Source organism: Carlito syrichta, unplaced genomic scaffold (assembly GCF_000164805.1).
Source record: "Carlito syrichta isolate Samal-C Ts95f unplaced genomic scaffold, Tarsius_syrichta-2.0.1 Scaffold123370, whole genome shotgun sequence".
Classification (NCBI taxonomy): Eukaryota; Metazoa; Chordata; class Mammalia; order Primates; family Tarsiidae; genus Carlito; species Carlito syrichta.
Genome location: NW_007067466.1, coordinates 765,743 through 790,164, shown reverse-complemented (window position 1 = coordinate 790,164; position 24,422 = coordinate 765,743). Strand labels below are relative to the sequence as shown.

Below are 24,422 nucleotides of genomic sequence, written 5' to 3'. Positions count from 1 at the left end.
TGTCAGGAGTGGGTTTGAGGTGTGTCAGCTCTAATCTGGGTCCTGGAGAGACAGAGGCTCCTGGTTTGTTAGGGAAGACAGGTGTGTCCCTGGATTATTAGGGTCCTGCAGGCTCAGCCAGAGCAGAATGGGAGGGAGGAGAGTGGACTTCTGAGTGGGGAGGGCCAGAAAGGTTTGAGCAGGAGGAGCTGATGTCGAACTGGGTTTTGAAGGATGATTAAAAGTTTACCAAGTAAGCAAGGATGAAAGGTGGATCAAGCATTGTGAGCAGAGAGAGTGGTGAATGCAAAAGTTAAAGACCACATGTTTTCTGGTTGGAGACTGGAACCAGGTTCCCTAAGTGTGTCCCTTTCTTCCTAGAATTCTGGTTCTGCCTCTGAGGACACCAGCACCATAAAGGTGAACCTCTGAGCAGGCAGGACAGCAGTCTTTCCAGGTGCAGATGGCTCAGCCAGGAACAGGACCTGCCAAGCTTACCTCTCAGACCTCGGTCCAAGCCTGCCACCTGGGTCGAGCCCCACGGTCTATGACACGTTCCTCTCAAGTAGCCACCATGTTTTCTTTCTTTTTTTTTTGAGTCGAATGGAGTCTCACTCTGTCGCCCAGACTGGAGTGCAGTGGCCGCTCCCGGCCACCGCAGCCTCGACCTGCTAGGCTCCGGCAATCCTTCTGCCTCAGCCTTCCAAGGAACTGGAACTACAGGAGCGCGCTACCACGCCTGGCTCATTTTCTTGATTTATTGCAGAGATGAAGTCTCGCCAAGTTGCCCAGGCGGTTCTCGAACCCGCGGGTTCAGACAATTCACTCACCTCGGCCTCCCAAAGTGCAGGATTACAGACTGAGCCACCGAGCCCGGCCCCATGTTTTCTTCTTTTATTTTCATAAGAACAAGTACCTTTTTAATATTAGGAATCGAAGGTGAAGGTTTCCTGCTTCCCCGGTCCTCAACCTAACACAAATAGTTCATCAATTCAAATATTTACGGAGCTCCTGCCATGTGCTGGGCCCTGTGAATAATGACGGTGGATGGTGGTGAGGACCCAGTGCCTGCTCTCTGGGAGCTGCTGCTTTAGCTGAGAAGTGGGGCATTGAGTTCATCATGACAAATGTTCTGGTGCTGAGGGGAAAGCAGGCTACTGGGCCAGCAATATGCATCAGGATGCTAACCCAGTGCTCGTGGTGCCTGCTGTATTAATTATCTACTGCTGCGTCGCAAGTTAGTTTCTGGACAAATGTTCTGGTGCTGAGGAGAAAGCAGGCTACTGCCAGCAATGTGCAGCAGGATACTAACCCAGTGCTCATGGTGCCTGCTGTATTGATTATCTACTGCTGCATCGCAAGTTAGTTTCTGGGGGTCAGAAACCTGGGCACCGCTTTTCTGGGTCCTCTACTTCAGATCTCTCACAAGGCTACAGTCCAGGTGTCAGCCAAGGCTGAGGTCTCATCTGAAGGCTCGACGGGTCTCATCTGCTTCCAAACTCACTTGGTAGGAGGCAGAATTTAGTTTCTCGTGGGCTCCTGGAACAAGGGCCTTGGTTCTTTGCTGGCTTTTAGTGAGAGGCTGCTCCTAATACCTTGCTGCTAGGCCTCCCAAGCATGGCTGCAGGCTTCATTCAAGCCAGCAAGGAAGAACGTCAGTTAGCAGATTGGAAGTCATGACCTTTTGTAACCTAGCCATGGGAGTGACATCCTATCACCATGGCCAAATTATGTTTGTTAGAAGCAAGGCACTAGATCCAGCCACACTCAAGTAGAAGAAACTACAGAGTGTGAATACTAAGAACCAGGGATCCTTGAGGACCGTTAGAAGTTAGCTACCTCCCATTCTCTGTCTGATCCTGAGGATACTGGGTCCCCCACTAAGCAACCAGGAGAAGTCACTTCCAGCTTGATACCGACTCCAGTGACAAAGGGAGTGAGTGTTTAAGTGCATGTTTTCTGTGAAAGTTATTAACAGTAGCAGCTGTTTCATCGCCTATTAAACATGTATAAAAATATGTAACAATAGGAATTTCTTCTTTTTTTGAAACCCATGACTCATGGCCTATCTGAAATGGCTGGCTCGTTCCTTAGCTCAGCCAGAAAGGATGATAAACACTGTGTGTTTAGGTCACTCTTGAAGAAACAGATACTCTGAACCCAAGTTCCCACTCATATAACTAGATCCCAGGCCATTCGCTTACTTCAGTCTTTCCGTGACCTTGCACTTCTGCAAGTGGGAGATGCCTTGAGTTGCTCATTGCAAGTTGGAGTGGACCCAGATGGTTCTTTTCCTTCTACAAATTGACTTGGAGGCAAAAAAAATTTTCTATTTCTAGCTTTTGGTTCACATTTAGCCTTTATTTCTGCAATTGATCAAAGGTAAAGGGTTTGAAAATGTTGGAATTGAAACAAAGTCAAATATCACTTTCAACTTTCCAGAGGAGAATGTAAATGGTAAGTCCATTTTTTTTTCCTGGAGAACAGAGGATAATGGGAAAAAGGAGATGGGATGGTTCATATGGCCAGAGAGGCCAGCCAAGAATACACGATCTCTGTCAGAGATCACAGCAATTTAAAGCTAAATTGATGCATCCCTATGCTAAATCGGTCCAGTTAATTAAAAAGAAGCCACCAAATGCAAGTATAATTTTCCTTTGTTTAATCCTGTTTTTAAGTGGTAAAGACTGTTCTTTTCAAATACATCTCACATTAGCCTCCTGCCTCTTAATTTGTGAGACAGTTGATAGAGTTTGCCTCGTGACTCAGAGGCAGTTACAGCCCCCATTTAATGTGAAGAATGCTGGTCCCTCTAACCTAGCTGCATTCCAGCCTAGCTGCATTTTATTCAGGGGACATTTGGAGTAGGGTCATGCACCATCTGTTAAGGATTTTACAGTGTCCGTATTTTGGTTTTGGTTCCAATTTGGTGTGCAGTCTTGATGCAATACCCAGAAACGACCACCACAGGAGTGGTTGGTTTTCACATTTTAGGAAGCTGAATCCGAAGGAAAGGAGACCACAGCTCAGTTAAGAATCAGAACTCGATCAAAATCGAGCTCAAACCCCTTGAGCTTTGGAACCTGGGTAGTTGTTTTCTCCGTCTGCTTCTATTCACTGATTTTTTTGAACAGTCTCCCGGACTGGTTCAATAATTCATCTGTTTATGACGATAAACTAAGAAGGGAACCAGGCTTTTAACGAAATGCCTTCATTTACATGCAGTGGCTTGTCGGGACACTGAGTAGTGACGGGGCTACGCGTCTGGACAGGAATCCTGGTTGTATTGATTTCTCTCCATCTGCAGAGTGTGTGGTGGGGGTGAGGGTGATGAATGATTTCTACCTGCAGTGTCTGGGAGTGTACCAGGGTCATGGTGACAAGGACACGGCCTCTGGGGCCCAGATTGCCTGCACTGGATCTCTAGCTGCCACTCATTAGCTCTGTGACCTGGGGCAAGTAACTGAACTCTCTGTTTCATTTCCTCATCGGTAAAATGGGGGGAAAACGTCCTCTCTCTGGGTTTGTGAGTATTAATTGGCTTAATATACATAGTAATGTGTTTCAACAGTGCTAGACAAGTGGAAAATATATGCTTATTAGCTAGTATTATTATGAGGTATCAGAAGTAGCTAATAACAGTAGTAATCATAACCAATCATTCACTCACCAAACACGGTCACATACCACGTGTTTTGGTCAACAACCAACCACGCGTCATATACAATAATTGTCCTGTAAGATTATAGTACTGTGTTTTTACAGCCTCTATTCTATGTTTAGCTATGCAGGTACTTACCACTGTATTACAATTGCCTATAGTCGTCAACACGGTCACCTGCTGTGGATGTGTAGCCTAGGAGCTATAGGCCTAGGCGTGTGGTAGGCTGTACCATCTGGGTTTGTGTCATACTCTGCAGTGTTCACACAACACAATTACCTGACCGTGCATTTCTCAGAAAATATCCCCATCATTAAGTGGTGCATGGCTGTATTATCGAACACCTTGATGTGCTGTAGATGTGGTGTGTACCTAGGAGGGCAAGTTCATTGCCTGTCCTCCTGGAGCCCACATCTAGTCGAGCAGATAGGAGCGGTCCTCAATGAACTCTGACTCCAACCTGGCTCTGTGCTAAGCCCTTTTCAGACGTTGCCTCATTTGAGATTTGTAAGCAGGTGAGAGGGTTTGTGCTATGTGTTCACAGGTGAGGCATGTGGGCGCAGTGGGGGTGAAGTCACTTACCGAGAGTAAGTAGCCAGGCCGGGATTCTAGCCCATGTAGCTCTGACTAAGCATCTGAGCATGTCACCCTTATCACAGAGCAGTTACCAGGATGCAGACTCTGAGACAGCCATTTGTGTGCAGGAGGATTATGGGAGTGCTTTTGAGGACAACCCCTGGAAGGGGTGATGGGTACAGGACAGGCGGTGGGGCGGGGTGAGCTACGGATACATTTGCAGCAGAGGTCACAGTTCACTGCATGGGCGCTTTGGAACTGGGACCGCCCTTCAGAGTTGCCCCAGCTGAGACATCTCCCATGTGCCAGCCCATGCATGGGGACCTCCCGGGGAGGCTTAACTTTGGGTGAGGCTGAGGGTGGTTTCTGGGAGGGAATGGGCTGTGAGTCGTAGGCAGGTTGACTTCTCAGCTTTGCAAAGTTCTGTGAACAGTTAAGGACCCTGGTCTTTGTGGGCACCAAAGCCTGGACTCACCTTGTTCTCTAGCCAAGAACCAGAATGCACAGAAGGGAGCTGAGCCAGACTGATGCTTTTGAGCTGCCGTAGAACTTTGACTTGAAGCAAGAATCCCTCTTGTTACTCAGGCTGTGATGAAGATCCTTCTCCAAACACCACGACTTCCCCATGCCCCTGGGAGCCATCGATGTGTTCTCAGGTGCAAGAGGAAACCCCAGCCCTGGGAAGGTCGTGCCATATTTTCTCCATAACGGACTTGCACAAGGATTAAGACACAGGCTGTTCCTCAGTCCTGAGGGATTCATGTTTGGTATAAACCATCTCAGAGGGAAGCTAGAAGAATATATCTGTGGGTAAGAGACAGAACAGGGAGAGAGGCCGTGGGAGTTTGGAGGTCATGACAAACAGATCGGTTTCTGTTTCTTTCTCCTCCCTTCAGCTCTTTCCTTTTCTTTCTCTAAGACTTTACATGACAAAGAGTTACAAGGGGTAGTCTTGAGGAAGACTGCAGTGGCAAGTCTTTCCTGAAGCTGCCTGTTGATTTCCTGGTGAATTCAGGCATTTTGCTTTTCAGAAGCTGCCTGTTTGGGTTGACACACCTTGATATGGGCCCTAAGAGCGGCATGAGGTCACTTTAATAGGGCTGTGCTGTTGAACCACCCAAAGTCAAGGGGCCTGGCCTCATATCATAGAGCAGGGAAGGAGACCTGGCAGCGCCCAGGCCCAAAGGACAGCTCAGGCCTTTGTGGAGGTGTTCTCTGAAGACCATTCAGCGGCAACCACCTGGTGAGGGACTCCATCGTGCTATTGGTGGGAGAAAAACCATTAAGCTGAAAACTCCCGTGTGTTGAGCCCTGTTTATTTTTTTGGGAAACGTTTGCAAAGGCCTTGGCAGTCCTGTGCATTCCCACACGGATTGTTTGGAAAGGGCGGTTCCCTGAGAGAGGAACGCCTTAGGGAAAAAGAGCCCCGTTGTTTCTGTATCTGCGTAGATTACAAGGTGAGAAGTGTGCCCTAGACTCCACTCTGGGGCAGCCAGGTAGAGTTCAGGGGCCCTCACTCCAAGAGCCTTGGGGCTGCTTAGGGAGTTGGCCGTGTTGAAGGAGGGTGTGGCACCACATGCCACGGACTAGGCAGCCCCGGTGTGCAATGAGGAGCTCACACCCTGGGACCCAGGCCTGGCTTTGTAACCCGGGGCGGCCCGCTGGTCCTCTGTGCATATTCGTTTTCTCACCTGTAGAGACATCTGCCAGCAAGATCACTGGCAAAGCATGAGAAAGGACGTTGGAAACCATAATAGGCTTGGAGATACAAAGCATGCGTGGTATTGCCTCCGGAAGCTTCTACCTTCCAGGTCATGGATACTGATCAAGGCCCTAGGATTGGATGCTCTGGAAGAAACAAGGGGGGACTCAGTGTCATTTGTGCTCAAGGACCTGGGGGGGAAGGAGAATGGCCCCAGTGAATAGGAAGCTTTGCATGCATTTGGACGTTTTTAGGCCCAGAGGTGGATTTTTTATTTGAATGAAAATGAGCCTCCCCCGTGTCATTTCTGTGTTCAGCTTAAGGTGACCCTGGATTCTTTCTCCAAGTAAGCTGGCCTGGCCAGTCCTGTTTCTTTGTGCCTGTGATGAGATATTCATGGTTTGTGATTCAGTGGCACAAAAGGCCTCCTTCCCGGTCACATGAAATGGCCTTTTTTTTCCTGGTAGGAAAAATATGCATAATCATGATTGATGGCAGCATTTCAGAGGTTGGGAATTTATTGATCAGTGATTTAAATGTGGATGCCGGCAAATGGAAACTAATGAGGCCAGGGGCTCTGCCTTTTTTTGTGGTAACCACATTAATACGACCCTCTTGTGCCTGCAGGATTGTGAGGTAGTGGGGGGTGACTTGGAGGACACGAGCGTGTTCCCCTCTCGGGGACTCCTGGCTGAGGAGATGTGAGTATTCCCTTGAGTGTCACTGAGGAGCCGACCAGCGGGTGTTCTAGGAGCACAGGGAGATGAGGCCAGCATCACTGAATGACCCAGCCCGAGAGCCGTCCCCTGTCCCCAGCCGCTGACAACTTCAACCCTGTGGTCCTCTGAGAAGGCTGAGGCAGTAACCGGAGGAAATGTCGCAGCCCAAGGCTGTGCCTGCCCTTGTCCGAGTTAAGGCTGAGACTGGAGCTTGTGCTTCTGTGTGCCTTTGGGGCTGGGTGATCTTGGTGACTTCTGACATGGGCTCCTCTGGGGACCCATGTTAAAACCAGTGGCCACTTATTGAGGAGATGAAAATATTCTTCATGCTGGGCTGGGGCTGGGGAGTGGTGATGGTTGCACAACTTTGTACGTGTCATTAAAAACTACCGAATTGTCCATTTTCAGGTGTGAATCCTATAGTATGTGGATTATGTCTCAATATAAAAATGATATGAAAGAAAACCCTACAAAAGGAGATACCACTATAGAGAGTTTGTCCAAACTGGTGACATTAAAGCGGGTCCTTGCAGAGGTCTCCAGGTAGAGGGAGGCCAGTTATCAAGCAAATCATCATTTCAGGACTAAAACTGTTAAAATCTAACGAACAATTGCAATAACCAGTGAATGTTAGTTTATCCAAGTGATACAAGGTCACACAGTGCGTTCTGGCTTTGTGATAGACACCCGGATACCCCCTTGTTTTTGCTGTCATTTCTAGGTGCCTGGTATGATGTTTCACAAATACATTTGCTTTTCCTGACCATGGCGATGAAGTTCCTCAAGTTTATCTTAGATGCTTGTTTGCTGCTCTGTTACACTTTGTGATTATCAGCCTCCTGTGACTTTTTAAGTAGTTCTATAACTACTTAAAAAGTAGTTCCAAATCGCTGTCCCTCTCAAACTGTAAAAAAGCCAAAACAAAACCCAGAAGCATCGACCCGAATGGCTAGCCATCGATTTGTCTACTTCCCTAAACTAGAAAGGCAGTGGCCACGTCCTGCTGGGTCATGGGCCTTGAGGTCAGGCAGACCTGGGTTTGTTTGGGTCCTCACCCTGGAGCTTCCTGGGCTGCATGGCCGTGGGCGAACACCTTAACCTCTCTGGACACCTGTCCTGTCCCCCATAAGTTGCGTAGCGTGCGTCTCATAGGGCATTGCACCCAGGGCCTGATATGGCTGCCCCCGTAACTGCCAGCGTCCACATCAGGGACTGAGGAAACTGCAGGGGCTAAACCCAGACATCACTCAGAGCCTGGCCCAGAGGAGAAACTCGTGGAGTATTAGCTGCTCCTGCTTGGTAGTGATTGGCACACTGACCTCTCTGTTCATGTGGGCTCAGAGCAGCGCCCTGGAAACACCGTGGAAGGAATTCAGCAGTGGTCTTGGGGGAGCTGTCTACATTTTTCGTGGTACGGCTTTGAGACTCACTGCCGTCCCCTCTTCATCCTGTGGGAAGAGAGGTGGTCACCTTCAGAGGCACTGGGTTGAGGGAGCACCCCCCCAGCACACACATCACATTCCTCTGCCACACCGCCGGGTTCCCAGGAACCCCATGCTCCAGGAAAGGGGCCGAGCAGCACCCCATGAGCAGGCCCGCTGTCGGGCCGCACCCGCAGCCTTCTAAAATAACCGCAGCACAGAAGGCCTGGAATGCATTTGGACTTATATTTGGAATTGCCATTGGAAACAGTCCTGGCCAAATGTAACACCCATCTGTTCGGGATGGTTTGAGAGTAAGAAAATGAGGTGGTTTAGCCGGAGGGGGGCTGGGCAGCCTTGAAACTCGGGGCTGGAAGGATGTCCCGGGCCCTGTGCTTCTCTGGAGCCCTCCTCCCCACCTCCCTGGGCTGTTCCTGCCACCCCGGGCTGGTTATCTCATGCTAGGATGCTCTGGCTGGATAAGTTTCCCCTTGCATGAAACCGGTCTTTCTTCCTGAACCTTCTATCCACTGGTCAGTCCTTTGGGAGCTTGGGACAGGGCTCCTTTCTGCCGAGTCCTTGTGCATCTAAGGAGAGAAAACCCGTTCCCCCTCCCTGTTTAGCAGGGGAGATCAGTGTCCTTTTAGGGTCTGGGCTGCCTGTTCCTTAGCTCCACCCTCCTACCTTCTTGATGTCTTGCTCTGTTAGTGCATCCCGAGGCGGCATCCGTGTCCCTGCAGCACCCTGATGCTTCGCCATGAGCTTATGTGTTTTCCACGCTGGTCTCTGATTTTAAAGGCCAAAAGTGGGTGTTTAGGTTTGTCTTGACATTTCACCTGGTTACATGGCGCAGCTGTTCCATCTCTTGAGGTCCCTTGGCTGCTTGTTCTTGATATATTTGCCATCCTCAAAATCTGAATGGCTTTAACAGTTCCAAGTGGCTTCCACTCATCCAAGGTTATTAACTTATTCTTTCTTCCCCAGAGAGGAGTTGTAGAGAAATGACAGTGTTGTTTATTGAACACGTTCTTGTGAAGCATTAGCCTGATTCTTCGGGCAGATCCCAGCAGTGTCTCCCTGAAGGGAAAAGCTCCCGTTTGTGTTGGCCTTTCTTGTTCCCCTGTGGGAAGTCACCCCACGGTCATCGTCCTCCTGCACGCTTGGGGCCGCTGTTCCAAGGTCTCAGGGTGGGAGAAGTGTCAGCAAAAATAACTCCTTAGTCTTCCTTGGAGTTGGGGCTTAGAATCTGTACTGGATTCCCGGGGCTGCCGTAATGAATTAACACCAACTCGGTAGCTTTAAACAACAGAAATTTATTCTCGTGATTCTGGAGGCCAGAAGTCTTAAATCAAGATGTCTGCAGGGCTGGTCCCTTCGGTGGATCTGAAGGAGAATCTGTGCCATGCCTCTCTCCCAGCTTCTGTTGGCTTCCAGCAGTCCTTGGCATCCTTGGCTGGCAGACGTATCATTCCAGTCTCTGCCTCTGTCTTCATATGCTGTTTACCCCTGTGCCTATGCCTCTTCTCTTGTGGGTTTAAGACCATCAACTTAATTAGGTCTGCAAAGACCTTGTTTCTAAGTAGGTCACATTCCCAAGTATAGGGGTTCAGGCTTAGATATATCTTTTTGGAGGCCACAATTTAACCAACTACAGCATCCAATTGGGAGGTAGAGGCTGTTTGTTATGGTGAACCAAAGTCCCCTTTCAGATGTTTGTGACAAAGCAGGATTTGAACCTCTCTGCAAACAGGGGAGGAAAAAGAAGAGGAAACTCAATCTGAAAGTTCTGTTAAAGGAAAAAAAAAACTGTTCTGCTGTTTGTTAAAAGAGGAAGGAAGACTTGATTCGGGACTGTTGCAGTAAGGTCAGGGACCACTGGGTTGGGGTTTTGCTGTAGAAGAGAGAGATTGAGCTCAACTCCAAATACAACAAGGAGAAGCAGGGATTTAAGGCCAAGGATCAGGGCGGGGTGGGGGTGAGTGATGGATGGAAAATTACTAAGGTGGAAACGTCAGGGGTAAGGGGGAGGATTTGACTCTACTGATCTAATAGGATTCTTGCTGAAGATGGGCCAGGTGCCCAGACCTCACCTGGGGAATGGCGTAAGATGAGAAACCCAATCAGATCCGTAGGGTGGTGATTCGTGATCAAGGGTGGGGGATTTTGACTAAACAGACTTAGCAATGTCGAAAACCAAAATTTTAACACATTTAGTTTAAAGATCGAATTGGCTTTTAAGGGCACAATTTATGAACTGGCAGCATCGTACACTTGTAATAGTAAGGTTCTCCTGTGAACCTAGCAGAGGGGTGACCTTTATCGGCAGAAAAGGGCAGAAGAAGTAGAAATAGAAAACAAAGAGAAGACTGGTCATTTCAACTACTTTCCTTATAGGGTGGAAGTAGGGGGTACTTTCTTAGTATGCTGGCTAAGATGGGCTGGGCTCCATCTGAACGACTGCTGTGAATGTCCTGTTGTTTTGAAAACTGGCCTGTTTCTCAGTTCGGTGCGATTACAGGGCACCTGGCATGACTCCATTCCAGCTTGGTCTGGTCTGTGGGGGCCTGGCGCAAAAACTCAGTCCAAAACAGCGGTCTCCCATAAATTGTATTTAACAGCAGGATTCTCGCTAAAATGGGGCGATGCAAAGATGGACTTGGAGGTCTAAAGATTGAGACCTGCTTGAGAAGAGGATTCAGAAGAGCCCGACTAGAGTTTGGCTCAGGAAGGCTATCAGTTCTTGTGTGGCAACATTCTTCCATACATGTGGGTGGTGTCTGCAGGAACAGATTCGTGTCTGTGGGTAAACAGATCTGCAGGTGTTTACCATGCATACGTGGGGGTGCTTTTGCGTTATGTCAAAAAACAGGTCCCTACCAATCTAGAAAGACACATTTCATCATTTTTTTTAAAATGTCAGGAATGTCTATGAAAAGGGCCAGGAATTTCATGTGGAATTGTAATACCGTAAGAGCAACAGATGCTCTTGTTTTTGTTCCTTCAGAAGAGGGGAGAGTAATGGAAAAGTGTGTTAAATGTTCATGGCCTCTCTGCCATTGTACAATTTTGGTGATCTGGCGTTGTCTTGAAGCTCTCTGTTTCTGTGAAAACAGAGCTGTTGCCTGAGACGACTAGAAAGAACACCGGCATAAAAACTGCTGGTGTTTGCTAGGGCCCCGTGTAGACAAGTCTGTGTCTGGGAGAGCTTAGGTGGCCCTGTGAAGGGCGGGAGCTCAGAGGGACTAGGGAGGTGACCGGTCTACACGGGAGAGGAGAGAGCTGGTAGTGTTTTCATAAGCAACACTAGTTAAGGTGATTGTACGTTGACTTTCATTGTCACCTACATGGCGTGATTGCACATTCACGGGTGGTAAAAATATCCATTTATTTTATTCATAGGTTGTACTCAGACTATCTCTACTTTGCAAGTTCGAATAAATCTGCAGACGACTTCCATGAGAAAGTGACAGAAGCACTGCAGCTGTTTGAAAATTGCATGCTCGATTATTCACTGCGCGCCTGTGTCTACAACAACACGCTCAACAACGCCATGCCTGTGCGTATCCGCCCAGCCGGCCCTGGCACAGCCAGCCGGTTTGTTGTTATTATGCAAGCAGCATTGTGGATTGGGGTATTAGCATCGGAACACAGAGAAACGTTTTAATGTGCAAATGCTGTTCTCCATCGCCGTTATTCATGGGTTGTAAAAACTGAAAATGGATGGGTTCTCTAGGCTGACGCCCTGCATTCTTCCCTGCTGGTCACTCTGCCACCTCCACAGGAGAATGAGGGTGCATTTAGGAAGATTACCATTGAGTGAGGCTCCAAAAACACACCCAGCAATTAAAATCAGCAGACATGAGGACACCCAACTCTCAGATTGTCTTAAGAGCATTCTCTTTGGGGAGGGGGTGTTGGTTTAAAAAATTATCTATCTTTGCTTTTCAATGCTTCTTTGGCAGGGTCTCGGTTTTAAAGTAATTTCTGTTGATCCCTGAATCCTTTCTCTTGCTTTTCCTTCGTGACTCCAACTATAAATTTCTAGCCTTTTTAAAAAATACAAAATGTCGTTGATGGTGAATCCAGCAACTTTTAGCCTCGGGGAGATTTTCCACCTGGGCTCCCTGGGTTGTCTGAGTGCTTTGGCAGCGGGGCCTATGTGGGGTGACACCTCCCACAGCGAAGCTAGTGCTGCCAGTGTGGCTTTACCAGCCTGGCTCTGTGCAGGTGTGCATGGGGTAAGACGTGAACAGACCTGCTGTGGAGGCCCGAGAACCCCTGGGGGGGGGTCAAGAGACGTTTTTCCCTCTTACTTGTTATTGAGGCCATCATCTCTGGCAGGCAGCATGCAGGGGTAGTAGTAGAACTCGAGGCTGTCCCGCTGGACCTTGTAGTTTGGCAAGGAAGATGCCACAGGGACACAGATGCTGCAAAACCTGGCTGTGGTCTGGGTAGAAGTGGGCTTTGGAGTCAGACACCGGTGAGGATTCAGTTTCCAGCGCAGGCGTTTACTGGCTGTGTGACTCTAGACAGTTGTCTTAGCCTCTCTGACACCCAGTTTTTTTATCATAGAAGGGGGTAATAATACTACTTTACCAGGCTGTTGTAAGGATTACAGATGGATAGTTCTGTCGTGTATTCCTGTGTTTATTCTCCCCACTATATTCCCTACATGGTGCTGGGTCCTGGGCCCATAGCAGCACCAGGGCAGGTATGGCCCTTGACTTTCTGTGCAACTAGCCGGGAGAGTGGATGAAGGCTGGGCAGGGAGCTCTAAGCCCCGGCAGAGGCCACCTGAGAACTAGGCATCAGGCAGGTTATCAGGAGAGGGAATGTCTGTGCTGAGGCCTAAAGAAAGAGTCAACTCAAGAACTGAGAACAGCATGTGCGAAGGCCCCGTGGTCACTATCCTCTTCATCAAACCTGAGCTTCATCAAACCACTGCCCCCCCAGGGAAGGAGGGAGCAGTGAAAGAGGGAGCTCAGGTCCATGGCACGTGGAGCTGTATTCCCAAGAACTTGGTGAGCCTCGCAAGAAGTCTAGACCTCACCCCGAGAGAGATGGGACCCCACGGGAGGCTTTAAACAGAGGGCAGCGTGAAGGTTGAAAAGAAATATCTCTTCTTAGCCATGACCAGGCTCATGACTGAGGCAAAAGGCAGATTGACAAGAGAAAAGCATACACATGTATTTAACATATTTTGCATGACACGAGAGCCTTCAGAAAGAAAAATGGAGACCTAGAGAAACAGGGAAACCTCTACATTTTCCAGCTTAGGTTTGATGAAGAGGATAGTCTTGCAGAGAGATATAACTGGTAAAAGGGCAGGGAGTGATCTAATGGTAATAAGCTGGGGGGATGCAGAACTCTTTGTTCAGATACTTCTCTGTGTCTCTGCATCTTCAGAAATGAGGGCATTCCTTTCCTCTGGGTACAGGATGGGTATTTCTGGTCTGAGGTTTTTGTGGCCGGCTTCAGGGGAGAGAAGGGAGGTAGAGGTGCAAGCAGCTTTCCTGCTTCTGCTGTTTTCTCAAATGCCAAGGTGCCCTATTTTGAGGCAGTGTGTCCTGAATCCCGTCCATAGTCATGGTAGTTCCACGTTTTAGAAGGGCGCCTGGTGCAACTGACAGGCGTGGGATAGGGCCCGGGAGGGGTGGTCTCCCAGACACGGGTAGGCAGCAAGAGAGGTGGCAGCTGAGTCAGGACAGGGGCAGAGGCTAGGAGAGTGCAGGAGTTTTCTAGAAACAATTAGAAGGACAAGGGAAAAGGACTTGGGGATGGATTGGATCAGGCGTGGTGGGTTGAAAAAAGGAAGCACATCCACGTGCACATTTTCTGGCTTGCATGCCGGGCACAGCATTTGGCCCACAATGGTCCTCGCTCCTAGCTGTTGGTTATTATTATTATTTATGCCTGTGATGTAGGGTCCTCTGTGTGGGGCCTGCAGGAAGGAGGAACCACCTGCAGGAGAAAAATGTAGATGTGGCATGAAAAAGAGACAGGCCCGATTCCAAGTGGAGACTTGATTGGTGTCCATCTGCATCCATTGGGTGCCCACTCTGTGCTGAGCCTCGTGATGGGTGCTGGAAGAAACCACAACCCCGCCTCGAGGCGCCATGCCCAGTGCCCCTTTCCTCCTGCCAGCCCAGCTTTGCGACCATCTGAAGGGAGCCTCCTGAGCGTTGGGGGGCTTGTTTACTCAGACTCACTCCATGGGGGGTGGGAGAGCCACAGCTGAGAGTGGATCTGGGTCATGGAGCAGGGCCGCGGGCTATGCTGGCCAAGCTATGGCCACGCAAAAATACAGTTTCCCCAAGACTCTTGTTCCCTGTGATGGTGGCCACCATGGGTGACACTAGCCTCAGCAGGGATTCGTGGTCTCTGGGTGACTTCCTCAGCTGGCACTCATGCTCTCGGTAGAATCAGCCAATCATTTATAAATGCAGTCCAGAGAGAGTTAGGACATTCCTGAGCACACTAAAAGGTGTAATTTGAAGTCCCGAATAACAGTCATTGCAAACAAAAGTATATAACACTGTCAGGAGAATATCTCTAGGTGAAATGAAAGCACTTGTCTAGGTTAGTCAGAAACTGTGATGTAGATTTGTCACCCCGGGGGCGAAGGGTTGCAGACCACCTCCGGGTTTGGATGTTTAAGGAAATGTCCACGGAAAATCCAGGAGGAAGCAAAGGAGAGCACTGTCTAATCTTCCACAGGGCCTCATTTCAGAGAAGGAAAAACTTGGTACAGGACCTTCAAGGCTAGTCTGAGACCCGCACCCCTGACTGAGGGAGAGATGCAACCCTGGAAGGAAGGGGAAGAGGAAGATTGCAGACAGGAGTGCTCGCAGCCCAACTGGCCAGGTGAGCCAGTCTGCCTGGCCGCCTTTCTCTGCCCAGGTACCTCCTGGTCGATGGGGCCACCAGGCGGAGCTTGCCAAGGGGGTTGAACGTGCCGGTCAGAGTGTGGATGGGAAAGGATGGATTCAGCCAGTGTAGACTGAGCACCAACTTGGCACCATGCCTGATGCAAGCCCTCCCCTACCTGGGGCTTCCTGTTTACATCTGAGGAAACTGAAGCCCAGAGAGGCAACCTTCATCCTGAGCCACCAGCTAGTAAACCGAGGATCCAGGACCCAAATCTATGCCTTGTGACCCAGCTTCCTCCCGACACGTGTTTGGCCCCAACATTTTCCCAGCAGGTCAGTCTTTGGCTGTTGTTCCTATGCTCCCACCGTGTGCAGGCCCTGGTCTAAGAGGGAAGGTGCAGGGTGGTGTTCTGACCCAGGAGATGAGACTCATGTGCCTGGAAGGAAGATGAGCCCTCACCTCGGTGGTTCTACCACATGCCTTTTGAAATTTTCTCCTATGTGTGATCCCACATGATTCTCCAAACAATCCTGACGGGCAGATGGGAAGCAGGAAGGCAGGAATCAGTGTCGTCCTCAGCAGAGGAGGACAGTGAGAGGTGAGCTGTCCAGCTGGCGTGGTCCCAGAAGGGGCTGGAACCCTCCCCATGCAGACCGTGTGGCCACTGAGTTCTCTCTGTAGGAGACTGTCTGAAAAAAGGACTGGAAAACAGGGACAGGGGCAGGGTTTACACTGGGATTCCTGAGAAGAAGCTGCTTCAGCTGGGTGGGTTTGGATGGGCAGGAAAAGGCAGGCTGGGGGGACTCCTGCCTTGGGGCACAGTTTTATTTTAATAGCCCCAATTGTGCTTCTCTCCTAGAAAAGTGAATGTCTGATATTCGTGTGCGATCTGTGTACCCCGGGACACTTTGTACCACCCATCCATGCCAGCCCCCAGCCCCTTCTCTTGTTCTAGCCAGAGCCCGAGACAGAGCATGTGGGATACTTCCTCCCAAAGAAGGGAGGGTGTGCCCCTCAGCTCCTGCTTCCGGTGTGCTCTATCCCTGAATTTAAGAACATTGTTGTGGCTGAGCCATAAGTTCATGGACACCATCCTGATTGTCTCCATGTCCTGCATGCTTGAAACTTCCTGATAAATGTTGTTGAAAACCACATCATGGGAAGGGATCTAACCTTGGCTCATTACTGCCAGACACTGTTCCAAGCTCTTTCAACACATTGTCACATTCAGTCCTCACAGGGCCCCTGAAATCCACCCTCATGTTACAGACAGGAACACTGAGTCTCACTGAGGTCAACTCTCCAACCCGTAGCTAGGAATAAGTTGGCTTAAGGTTCGGTCCCTGGTCTGATGGCCTTAAACTCAGGGAGTTTCCACCATTCCGAAATCGCTCCTAGAAGCCAGAGTTTGAGCTGGCTGGAGGCATGTGCTTTACATTCAATTTTGTTTTGCTGAAGATGACAAGACAGTAAGTAGCTTAGCCGGTGCCCCTGGTAAAGGGAGATCCCCAGGACAGGATCAATGGATGGAATGAATGTGGCAGGAGGAGCATCCTTTAATCTCCCCAGTCCCTGGAGAGCTCAGACACAAGAGGAAGAGCCGGGCAACTGAAAACGCTCCTCTTAGAAGTGAATTTTCATTTCTGCAAGAAACCAGCTTCCCTCCAGCTGCAAATCCCAGCCCAGCCGCCGCACTGGGAGGGCAGTTTTGTAAGACACACTGGACCTTGGCACACCCCTAGTGGGTTGCCTGGTGTGAACTCAGATTATTTGTCAAATGAATGAATGCATACATGAGTGAATGGGAACTAGTAAGGGTAGGTGTCGAGAGTCTCAACTCTCTAGTGGGGGACAGAGAGGCTCAGCCAGGTGCCAGTCTGGAGAGAAGTAAGGCCTAGGATCGCCTTCAGCTCAGTACTGGCTCTCCTCAGGGCTTGCTCTTCCGGGGGCCCCGTGTGATGGGACAAGCCCCATGTACACAAGGGCATGTTTTGGATCCTGGCTCAGGGGGTTGGCACTGGCCCTGGACAGCCCCTGCCCCTCCTTGGGCATCTATTTTTCTGTCAATGAATCAGCTGGCACAGATAACTTCAAAGACTTCTTGAAGCTCTGATGTTTTCTAATTTTAAACGTGTTGGGCACTTGTCCTAAATACCCTTTTTTTTGGTTGTCCTATGTTGATTTTCTGTCCTATACTGGACAAGGATGAGGAAAGAAGGATTCTGACTGGGGCCATCTTTGGCTTGTCTTGATAATGCACAGTTGTGGCAGTGATGCGGCATGTACCAGAAACTGTCACTTGAGGTGACCAGAACTCTCCTTGGCTGCTAGGGGGGCTGGGGTTGGAGTGGGAATTGAGGGGGCTGTGGGGGTGGACGGATAAGAGGGAATTGCAGGGGGCAGAGGGGCTAGCTGTCTTGGGTCTTGGCCCCTGGGGCTCCCTCCCCTTCCCTGACCACCCCTGCCTGTTGAGAGGACCATGCCCCAGGGCAGGACCCTGCTAGCTGGGCTCTGTCCTCCAGAGGGCAGCGGAGGGGGCTGTCACCAAGATGGTGACAAACAGGTTTCAGAGAAATACTCTGTTACCTGCAGCCAGGTGCAGAGACAGGTTACAGCTACTTTAAAACCCCCCTAGCCTGCCACAAAAGCCCGGCTCCTTTCCTTCTGGAAAGTTCTGCAGTCGAAAGACTGGTTCTCTGGAAGAGCCAAGCCTTGGTCAGACTGGTCTTCCCTGCAAGGGACGACCTGGGAGCCTGCCAGGGAGAAAGAACCGAACATGCCTGTGAGGCCAGCGACTTAACAACAAGACATTCTCTCCTAATGATTCTTCTGCGTTGGAGGCGATACGCATATTTATTTCCGAGACTGGCACGTAACACTCATTTTCTCTTTAGCTTGGGCCCAGCTTGAGGTCTCTTGTATGAGCTGGTGTATAAGGTAGCAACAGTGTGTGGGCTGGAAACAGCTAATGAATTTCGGAGACAACTTATCCGCTCTAATTGTTTTCCTCCTCCTCATCCTCCTCCGTGGTTAGAAAAATAATGAAATGGGAAACAAGCAGTGAGAGACGAAACTAGTTCTGCACATATTTTGCCGGGCGTTTCATCATCTGATTGTCAACCCCGTGTTCAACAGTTGCCTGTGGAACCAGGGAGCTCCGAGGGGGAGCTTGGGGTCCTCCATGGAGGAGGGACTGAGCTAGAAGTTCAAGGTAGACCTAGGGCTTTCTGCGCCTAGAGAGCCATGCAGGCTTTGAGCGGGGTCCGACTACAGCCAGGTCACTGGTTGGGAAAGGTCATATGCTGGTGGCGGGACACGGATGGCAGTGCAAAGAATAGAGGAGACCAGCCTGGGAGCTGTGTTAGTGTTCAGGCAGGTTGGATGGGACATCAACAAAGGGAGATGAGAAATTCTGGGCAGACCACAGATAGACAGAGTGCGGTCCCTGAGGACATGAGGGAGAGGCCGAGGAGAAGCCCTGGAGAAGGAGCCCTAACCGGGAAAGAGGAAGAGGTCTGCTTTTTCTAGAAGCTTTGCCAAGAGTTTATGGCAAACTGCAAAGTTAGGGGGAACAGTCCCAAGACTGCCCTCACTTCGGATGCCAATTGCAAGTTTGGGGCAAGGGGTTCCCCAACCCACCCTCAGTTTAAATAATTTTTTAAAAAACTATTTGTATATATGAAAATTATTGAATATATAGATATATATTTGAGTTGGGATCTTATCTCACTTTATTGCTCAAGCTAGAGTGCAGTGGCACAGTCACTGCTTACTCAACCTTCTGGGCTCAGACAATCCTTCTGCCTCAGCCTCCTGAGTAGCTAGGACTACATGTGTGTACCACCACACTGGCTAACTTTTTTTCATTTTTTTGTAGAGATGAGGTCTTGTTATGTTGCCTAGGCTGGTCTTGAATTCCCAGGCTTAAGGAGTCCTCCTGCCTTGGCCTCCCAAAGTGCTGGGATTAAAGGTGCTAGCCACTGGGCCTGGCAAGTTCAAAAATTTTCTAGAAGGATGCACAGAACACACAGAAGGCGTTTACACTCATGGTCACAATTTATTACAAGGAAAGGGTGTAGATGAAAATGAACCCAGGCCGGGCTCAGTGGCTCAGCCTGAGCTTTGGGAGGCCGAGGTGAGGATTGCTTGGGTCTGCGGGTTCGAGACCCACCCGAGCAACTTGGCGAGACCTCATCTCTACAATAAATCAAAAATTTATCTGGCGTGGTAACGTCTGCCTGTAGTTCCAGCTCCTTGGAAGGCTGAGGCAGAAGGATCGCCGGAGCCCAGCAGGTCAAGGCTGCGGTGGCCGGGAGCGGCCACTGCACTCCAGTCTGGGTGATGGAGTGAGACTCCAACTCAAAAAAAAAAAAAGAAAGAAAGCAAAGAAAATGAGCCCAGGGAAGAAGTGCCATGGGCCATAGTCTAGAAGGGGCCCAACTGCAGAGTTCCAAGTCCTTCCCTCCCCACGGAGTCATGGATAGTGTGAATGACTCCTGGCCATGATGCGTGACAATACTCATGGAGTGTTGCCACACCAGGGCTTTGGCATCCAGAGTTTTTTCTGGGGCTCGCTCACATACTGCTCATGTGACTGACCGTCAGTCTCCAGTCCCACCAGAGTCAGGACTGATACTGTGTGGCTCAAAGCCCATAAATCACTTTTGTCAGGGAGGACACCAGAAACCCAGAGGCCACCTCCCAGGAACCGAGGGCAAAGGTCAGATCTCTCTTGGATAGGGTTAAATAAATCTTCACTACACAGGCTTGCAGTGGGGCATGGGAGAAGGATCATACGGATGAGGCCCCAGGAAACAGGCAGATAGGAAGGAAAAAGACTTAAGTCCCATGGGCTTCCTTCAAAGCTGATTAGATTCACATGCACACTCATGGTCACAGACGCTTAGACAGCACCAGGCATTGGCTGTTTACTCACCTGGGTGGTCTCTGGGGAGTCTGCAGCTGATTTTTCACAGCCTGTTGTGTGCTGGGCATAGAGGTCACAGTGGCAGCAGAGACGGTCAGGATATCGTGCAAAGAACACATGCACCAAGGGTTGATGCAACCTTGACCTCTTCCCTGCACCTCAGTCTTCACCTGTGGAATGGAGGCTTGATGCCTACAGAGTTGTTGTGAACCCTCGGTGTGGGAATTCTTCATATGTGTAGCACAAAACCCCTCAAGAAGAAGCAAAAACCTAGTGTGTTAAAAATCTCACTTCTGAAGCTGACTGTTGGCTGGGATAACTCTCTTGTGGGATTTACAATGAAATGCCACACTTCTCTTGGGAATTGTTCCTGAAATAATGCCCTTCTTCTGTGGTCTTAGGTGAGGCTCCAGGTTGGGCTGTATGCCGTGTACCTTCTGGACTGGCTCACCGTTTATAGCAAGGAACAATTTCTCATTCTTCGCCTGGAAGATCATGCATCCAACGTCAAGTACACCATGCACAAGGTCTTCCAGTTTCTGAACCTAGGTATGCTTGTGATGCTTAAGACCAGTAGGGAGAGCATGAGCTCCATGGACATGTCTCTGCTGGGAGCATTCTGGGTCAAACACAGACATGGCGAGCTGGGCTGGGATGGCTGAACTGGGAACACCCTACGAGAGACCTATTCAGTATCATTTACTGAGCACCCCTGCACACAGGTGATTTTGCGTGGCGTTATAGGGGATCCTCGGGGAAGGAGGAGATGGCCTAGTGAAGGGAGAGGAAGAAGCCACATAGGGAGAGGGAGAAGAGAGGAGGAAGCTCTCCTAGCCGAGTGACAGCTAGAACGCCGTGGGGGAAGGTCAGTGTGGCCACAAAAGGTGTATGCTGATATGTGGGACTCCAGCTGCTGAAGGCATTGGGGAAAGCTTCGTGGAAAGGTCTGAGAGCCCAGCTTTGAAAGACTGACACGGTGTCAGTGGGTGACGGGGACAGAGGACACAGGGCTTGGAGGAGGGAATGGGCAGGTCACTGCATCATCTCAGGGGTCGTTGGTGATCCCTGGAGTCAGAACCACATGACTGGGTTTCAGCTTCTGGCCACAGCTGCCGGGTCCCTCCTGAGGATACGGGCCCCCAGGGTCCCCAGGGGCACCTGATGGTAACAGGTCACGCTGCTGCCCATAGTGATGGCTGGCAGAAGCATGTGTGAGGGTGGGGAGTTCTGCCCACGTGGATGAGGTGCTCAAGGATGTCTTGAAAGACTGAGACAGGGTCAGAAGAATTTGCGTTGTATCCTAGAACACCTCTCGCGGCCCTAACAATCTTGCCTGGTGATTTGTTTAACTGAGTATTTCTGGAAATATATCTATCTGCTCAGCACTGGAACTCAGGACTCCTTCATCATTTGATGTTTCTCCTTCTTGTGGAGAGCTGGTAATGTGACTTTCTTTCCTAAGGCCGGGCCGGGAACCGTTTTTCTTTGCTTTGACCACGTTGATTCTGTCACATTCATGAGCTTATCTTTTATCCAACCCTAGAACACTGGGACATGCTTTTTCTGCGTATGGGCTAAGGACTTTGGCCAGATCCCAAGAGCCCAGGATAAAGCAGCCTGAGTGGTGGTCAGTGGGTTAAGCGAGCGAGAGGCTATGGCCCAGAGGGCTGAGTATGAGGGTGGCAGCCCCTGCTGGCTTGTTGCAGAGTCTCTCCTTATTGATGTCCTTGCTGTAGGGGGAGGTTCACAGTGGGGTCTCTGGACACAGGTCCCCTCCCCTCCCACGGCCACTTCTCAGCAAGACACACAGAGTAGAATATGGCCAGGCCTGGGACCCTTTGCATCAGTTTTGGCCTAAAGTAGAAATGGCTGGGGCAGAATTCCAGTGGGTAGATTAGCAGGCAAATCCAAGCTCATGGACTGGTCCTGGCAGGTGACACAGTTATCCAGGGCCAGTTGACAGCACAGAAAACAGCGTGTTAAGGGCGGTTGGAGATGAGTTCTCCAGGTAAGCCTCCAGCGTGCTGCATTGTCATAAAGCACCTGTGGGGCTCCCCCAGGGGTGGGCGTTTTGCACTGGCCACAGAATTTCTCTGCTGTTTTATAAAAGTATTTCCACCTTCCTCCCTCAGCGAAATGGATCCGGCCAAAGAATGTTAATCCTCAAACACATTCTTCTTAAAAGAAACAACTGTCTGTGGCAACACAAAACATAGCTGGGATTCTTGCAAAGTCCCTTTTCCTTCCTGCCTTCACCCTTACGAAGTGCTTTTTCTTTTGTTCCAGGGCCCTTAAGTGAGAAGCAGGAGGCCCTGATGACCAAGAGCCCCGCCTCCAACACGCGGCGTCCCGAGGACCGGAGCCTGGGGCCCATGTGGCCGGTCACACAGAAGATCCTGCGGGATTTCTATGGGCCTTTCAATGCCAGGCTGGCACAGGTTCTCGATGATGAGGCGTTTGCGTGGAAGACGACGTGACAGCCGCGTCCCCCTGCACGTGCTGGGCCTGCCGATGCTGTCGTTACCAGGACTTTAAGAATCTCTCTTTATGGGGAACCGCTTCACTCCTGGCGTGGAAAACCCCAGGACTCTTTCCCTCTCCAGGCACACGTTCATGATAACCCTGTCGGAATTTCCTTTGTGATGTTCCATAGCTCAGTCATTGACCCTCACGGGCCACCACCGCCCTCCGAGGCCAGCGGAGAGTCCACGTCCTCAAGAATTCAGCTCTGCTCCGAGAGTCCTAGAGCTTTGGAATGAGGCAGGCTGGTACCTGGGAGAGGATGCTGGGGAAAGGCATCCCAGGCCCTGCCCACATCTACCTTCGGGAGGGCCTGAGTCTGGGATCCAATTAAGCACGCTAGAAGTCATACCATGGGGCTGGCAGCAGCTCACACTTCACATTCACTACTTGTTTTTTGTAGAGACGGGGTCTCGCTCCATTGCCCGGGCTGGAGTGCAGTGGCTCTTCGCAGGGGCAACCATGTCACATTCACTTGCGAAACTCTTCTTTTGTTGAGATTGCTAACCTCACTGGGGCAGAGAATCGCAGCTCTTTTGAGAATGGAGGCTTATCCATTTTTTTTTTTTTTTTTTTACCTTTCATTCCAAAGTCTCTAGTCTCTTCGGATATAAACCCTGTTAACCTCACTGTTTCCAAGAGGAAAAAAAAACAAGTCAGTTTTTGGCAGCATCTTTTGTCTCTCCGACCTCCTCCCATTCTGTCCTCGCAGACTTCACTTACATTTAACGTAGAAGATGAATGCGTTTGAAACCAACCACTTTCTGTATCTGACCGGTCCTGGCTCTGTTTTCTGCCTCTTTAGATGTTTTTCTCAAGAAGTCAGATTATAATTGGAAGGGAATTTTTTGCTCTTAATGCCAGATGAGTAACCTCAAGGAACTGAACGCTTCACGGAAAATGTAGGTAACTCCCGCCGTCGTCATGTGGACAAGGTCATCAGAGAAATGGAGGATTTTACATTTTAGTTCTGGCTGGCTACAGTCTCCCTCGCCTCATTTTCCCATGGGAATGAGCTCATCATCCACATTCTTCGCCATGTGTGGTCAAACCTCCAGTTAAGGGACTACGAGATACTCTGTCCTGATTCAGAATCACAACGAACAAGCTAAACGTGGGCTAAACATAGAATGTTGAGATTCGGAGCGAGGTCACCAGGAGCCTCGTTCTTCATGGAACTTTCCAGGCCATTTGGGAGCTTGGTTCACTGATGGTTGGGCTGGAGGCCTTATTGTTTCCCAGAAGTCATGGGGAAAATTGAAGAGAAGGCTTGACACCCCTTGGCAACCACCCACTTGGGACCTAGTCGACGCTTTGCACTCAAGTGTTGTCAAGGGAAGCTTGCTGTGAACCAAAGTTCTCAGGCCAAGGTCTCTTCCACCAAAGTTAGAAAGTGCAAATGCCCACATGCCCAACTCTAACTTGCAAGTGTGAGACAGACGGCCTCAGTGGCGGGAGGATCCGCAGTCCTCCAGCCATCCGAGTGTTCCTGGCGCCGTTGTCTTTCTGCCTCCGGAGGTGGGAAACACAGCCCGTTTGGAGGCGTGCGCAGGGCTCTCAGCACTGGCATGGCCGGGGCTATTTCTGCTACTGAGGGAGCTGTGTCCTGAACAATCGCACCCTTTCTCTGCAGCCGGCATTGGGAACATCAGCCAGCTGGGAGATCTGGCCGAGCACAAGGATGCTTTAGGGAGATATCACTTCAGTGTGTGTGTATGTGTGTGTGTGTGTATTTATTTGCAACACAGAGTGTGTGTGTGTGTGCGTGCGTGTGTGTCTGTGTGCGCGCACGCGCACGTGCGCATGTGCGGCTGCACCTTCTGAGTGGGTTCCCTTCAGTTCCTCCGCTCTGGACACCACCCCTTTCTAGATTAGTTTCTCTGCCAACTAATTTGTCATTTCCAGTGCGTATTTTACTATCCACACCAACCATCATCACAACAAGGGACTTTTTGTATGCACTCCTATGCATGTGAATAACATGTCGTGTAATTCTGCTTCTTACAGAAGTATTACTGAAGGTGTTATTTCCAATATTATTTGGTTT

At 50.0% G+C, this 24,422-nt stretch overlaps 1 protein-coding gene across 1 annotated transcript in view; it reads left to right on the top strand.

The window, feature by feature from the left end:
• CHST15 (carbohydrate sulfotransferase 15) overlaps positions 1–22,929 on the top strand; it is a 90,137-nt gene extending 67,208 nt beyond the window's left edge. The window contains exons 6-8 of the mRNA XM_008048352.2: positions 11,458–11,614; positions 20,257–20,404; positions 22,142–22,929. Coding sequence (XP_008046543.1) covers positions 11,458–11,614; positions 20,257–20,404; positions 22,142–22,332 — 496 coding nt within the window. The 3' untranslated portion in view covers positions 22,333–22,929. The remainder of the gene's footprint in view (positions 1–11,457; positions 11,615–20,256; positions 20,405–22,141) is intronic.
• The last annotated feature ends 1,493 nt before the right edge of the window (positions 22,930–24,422 follow it).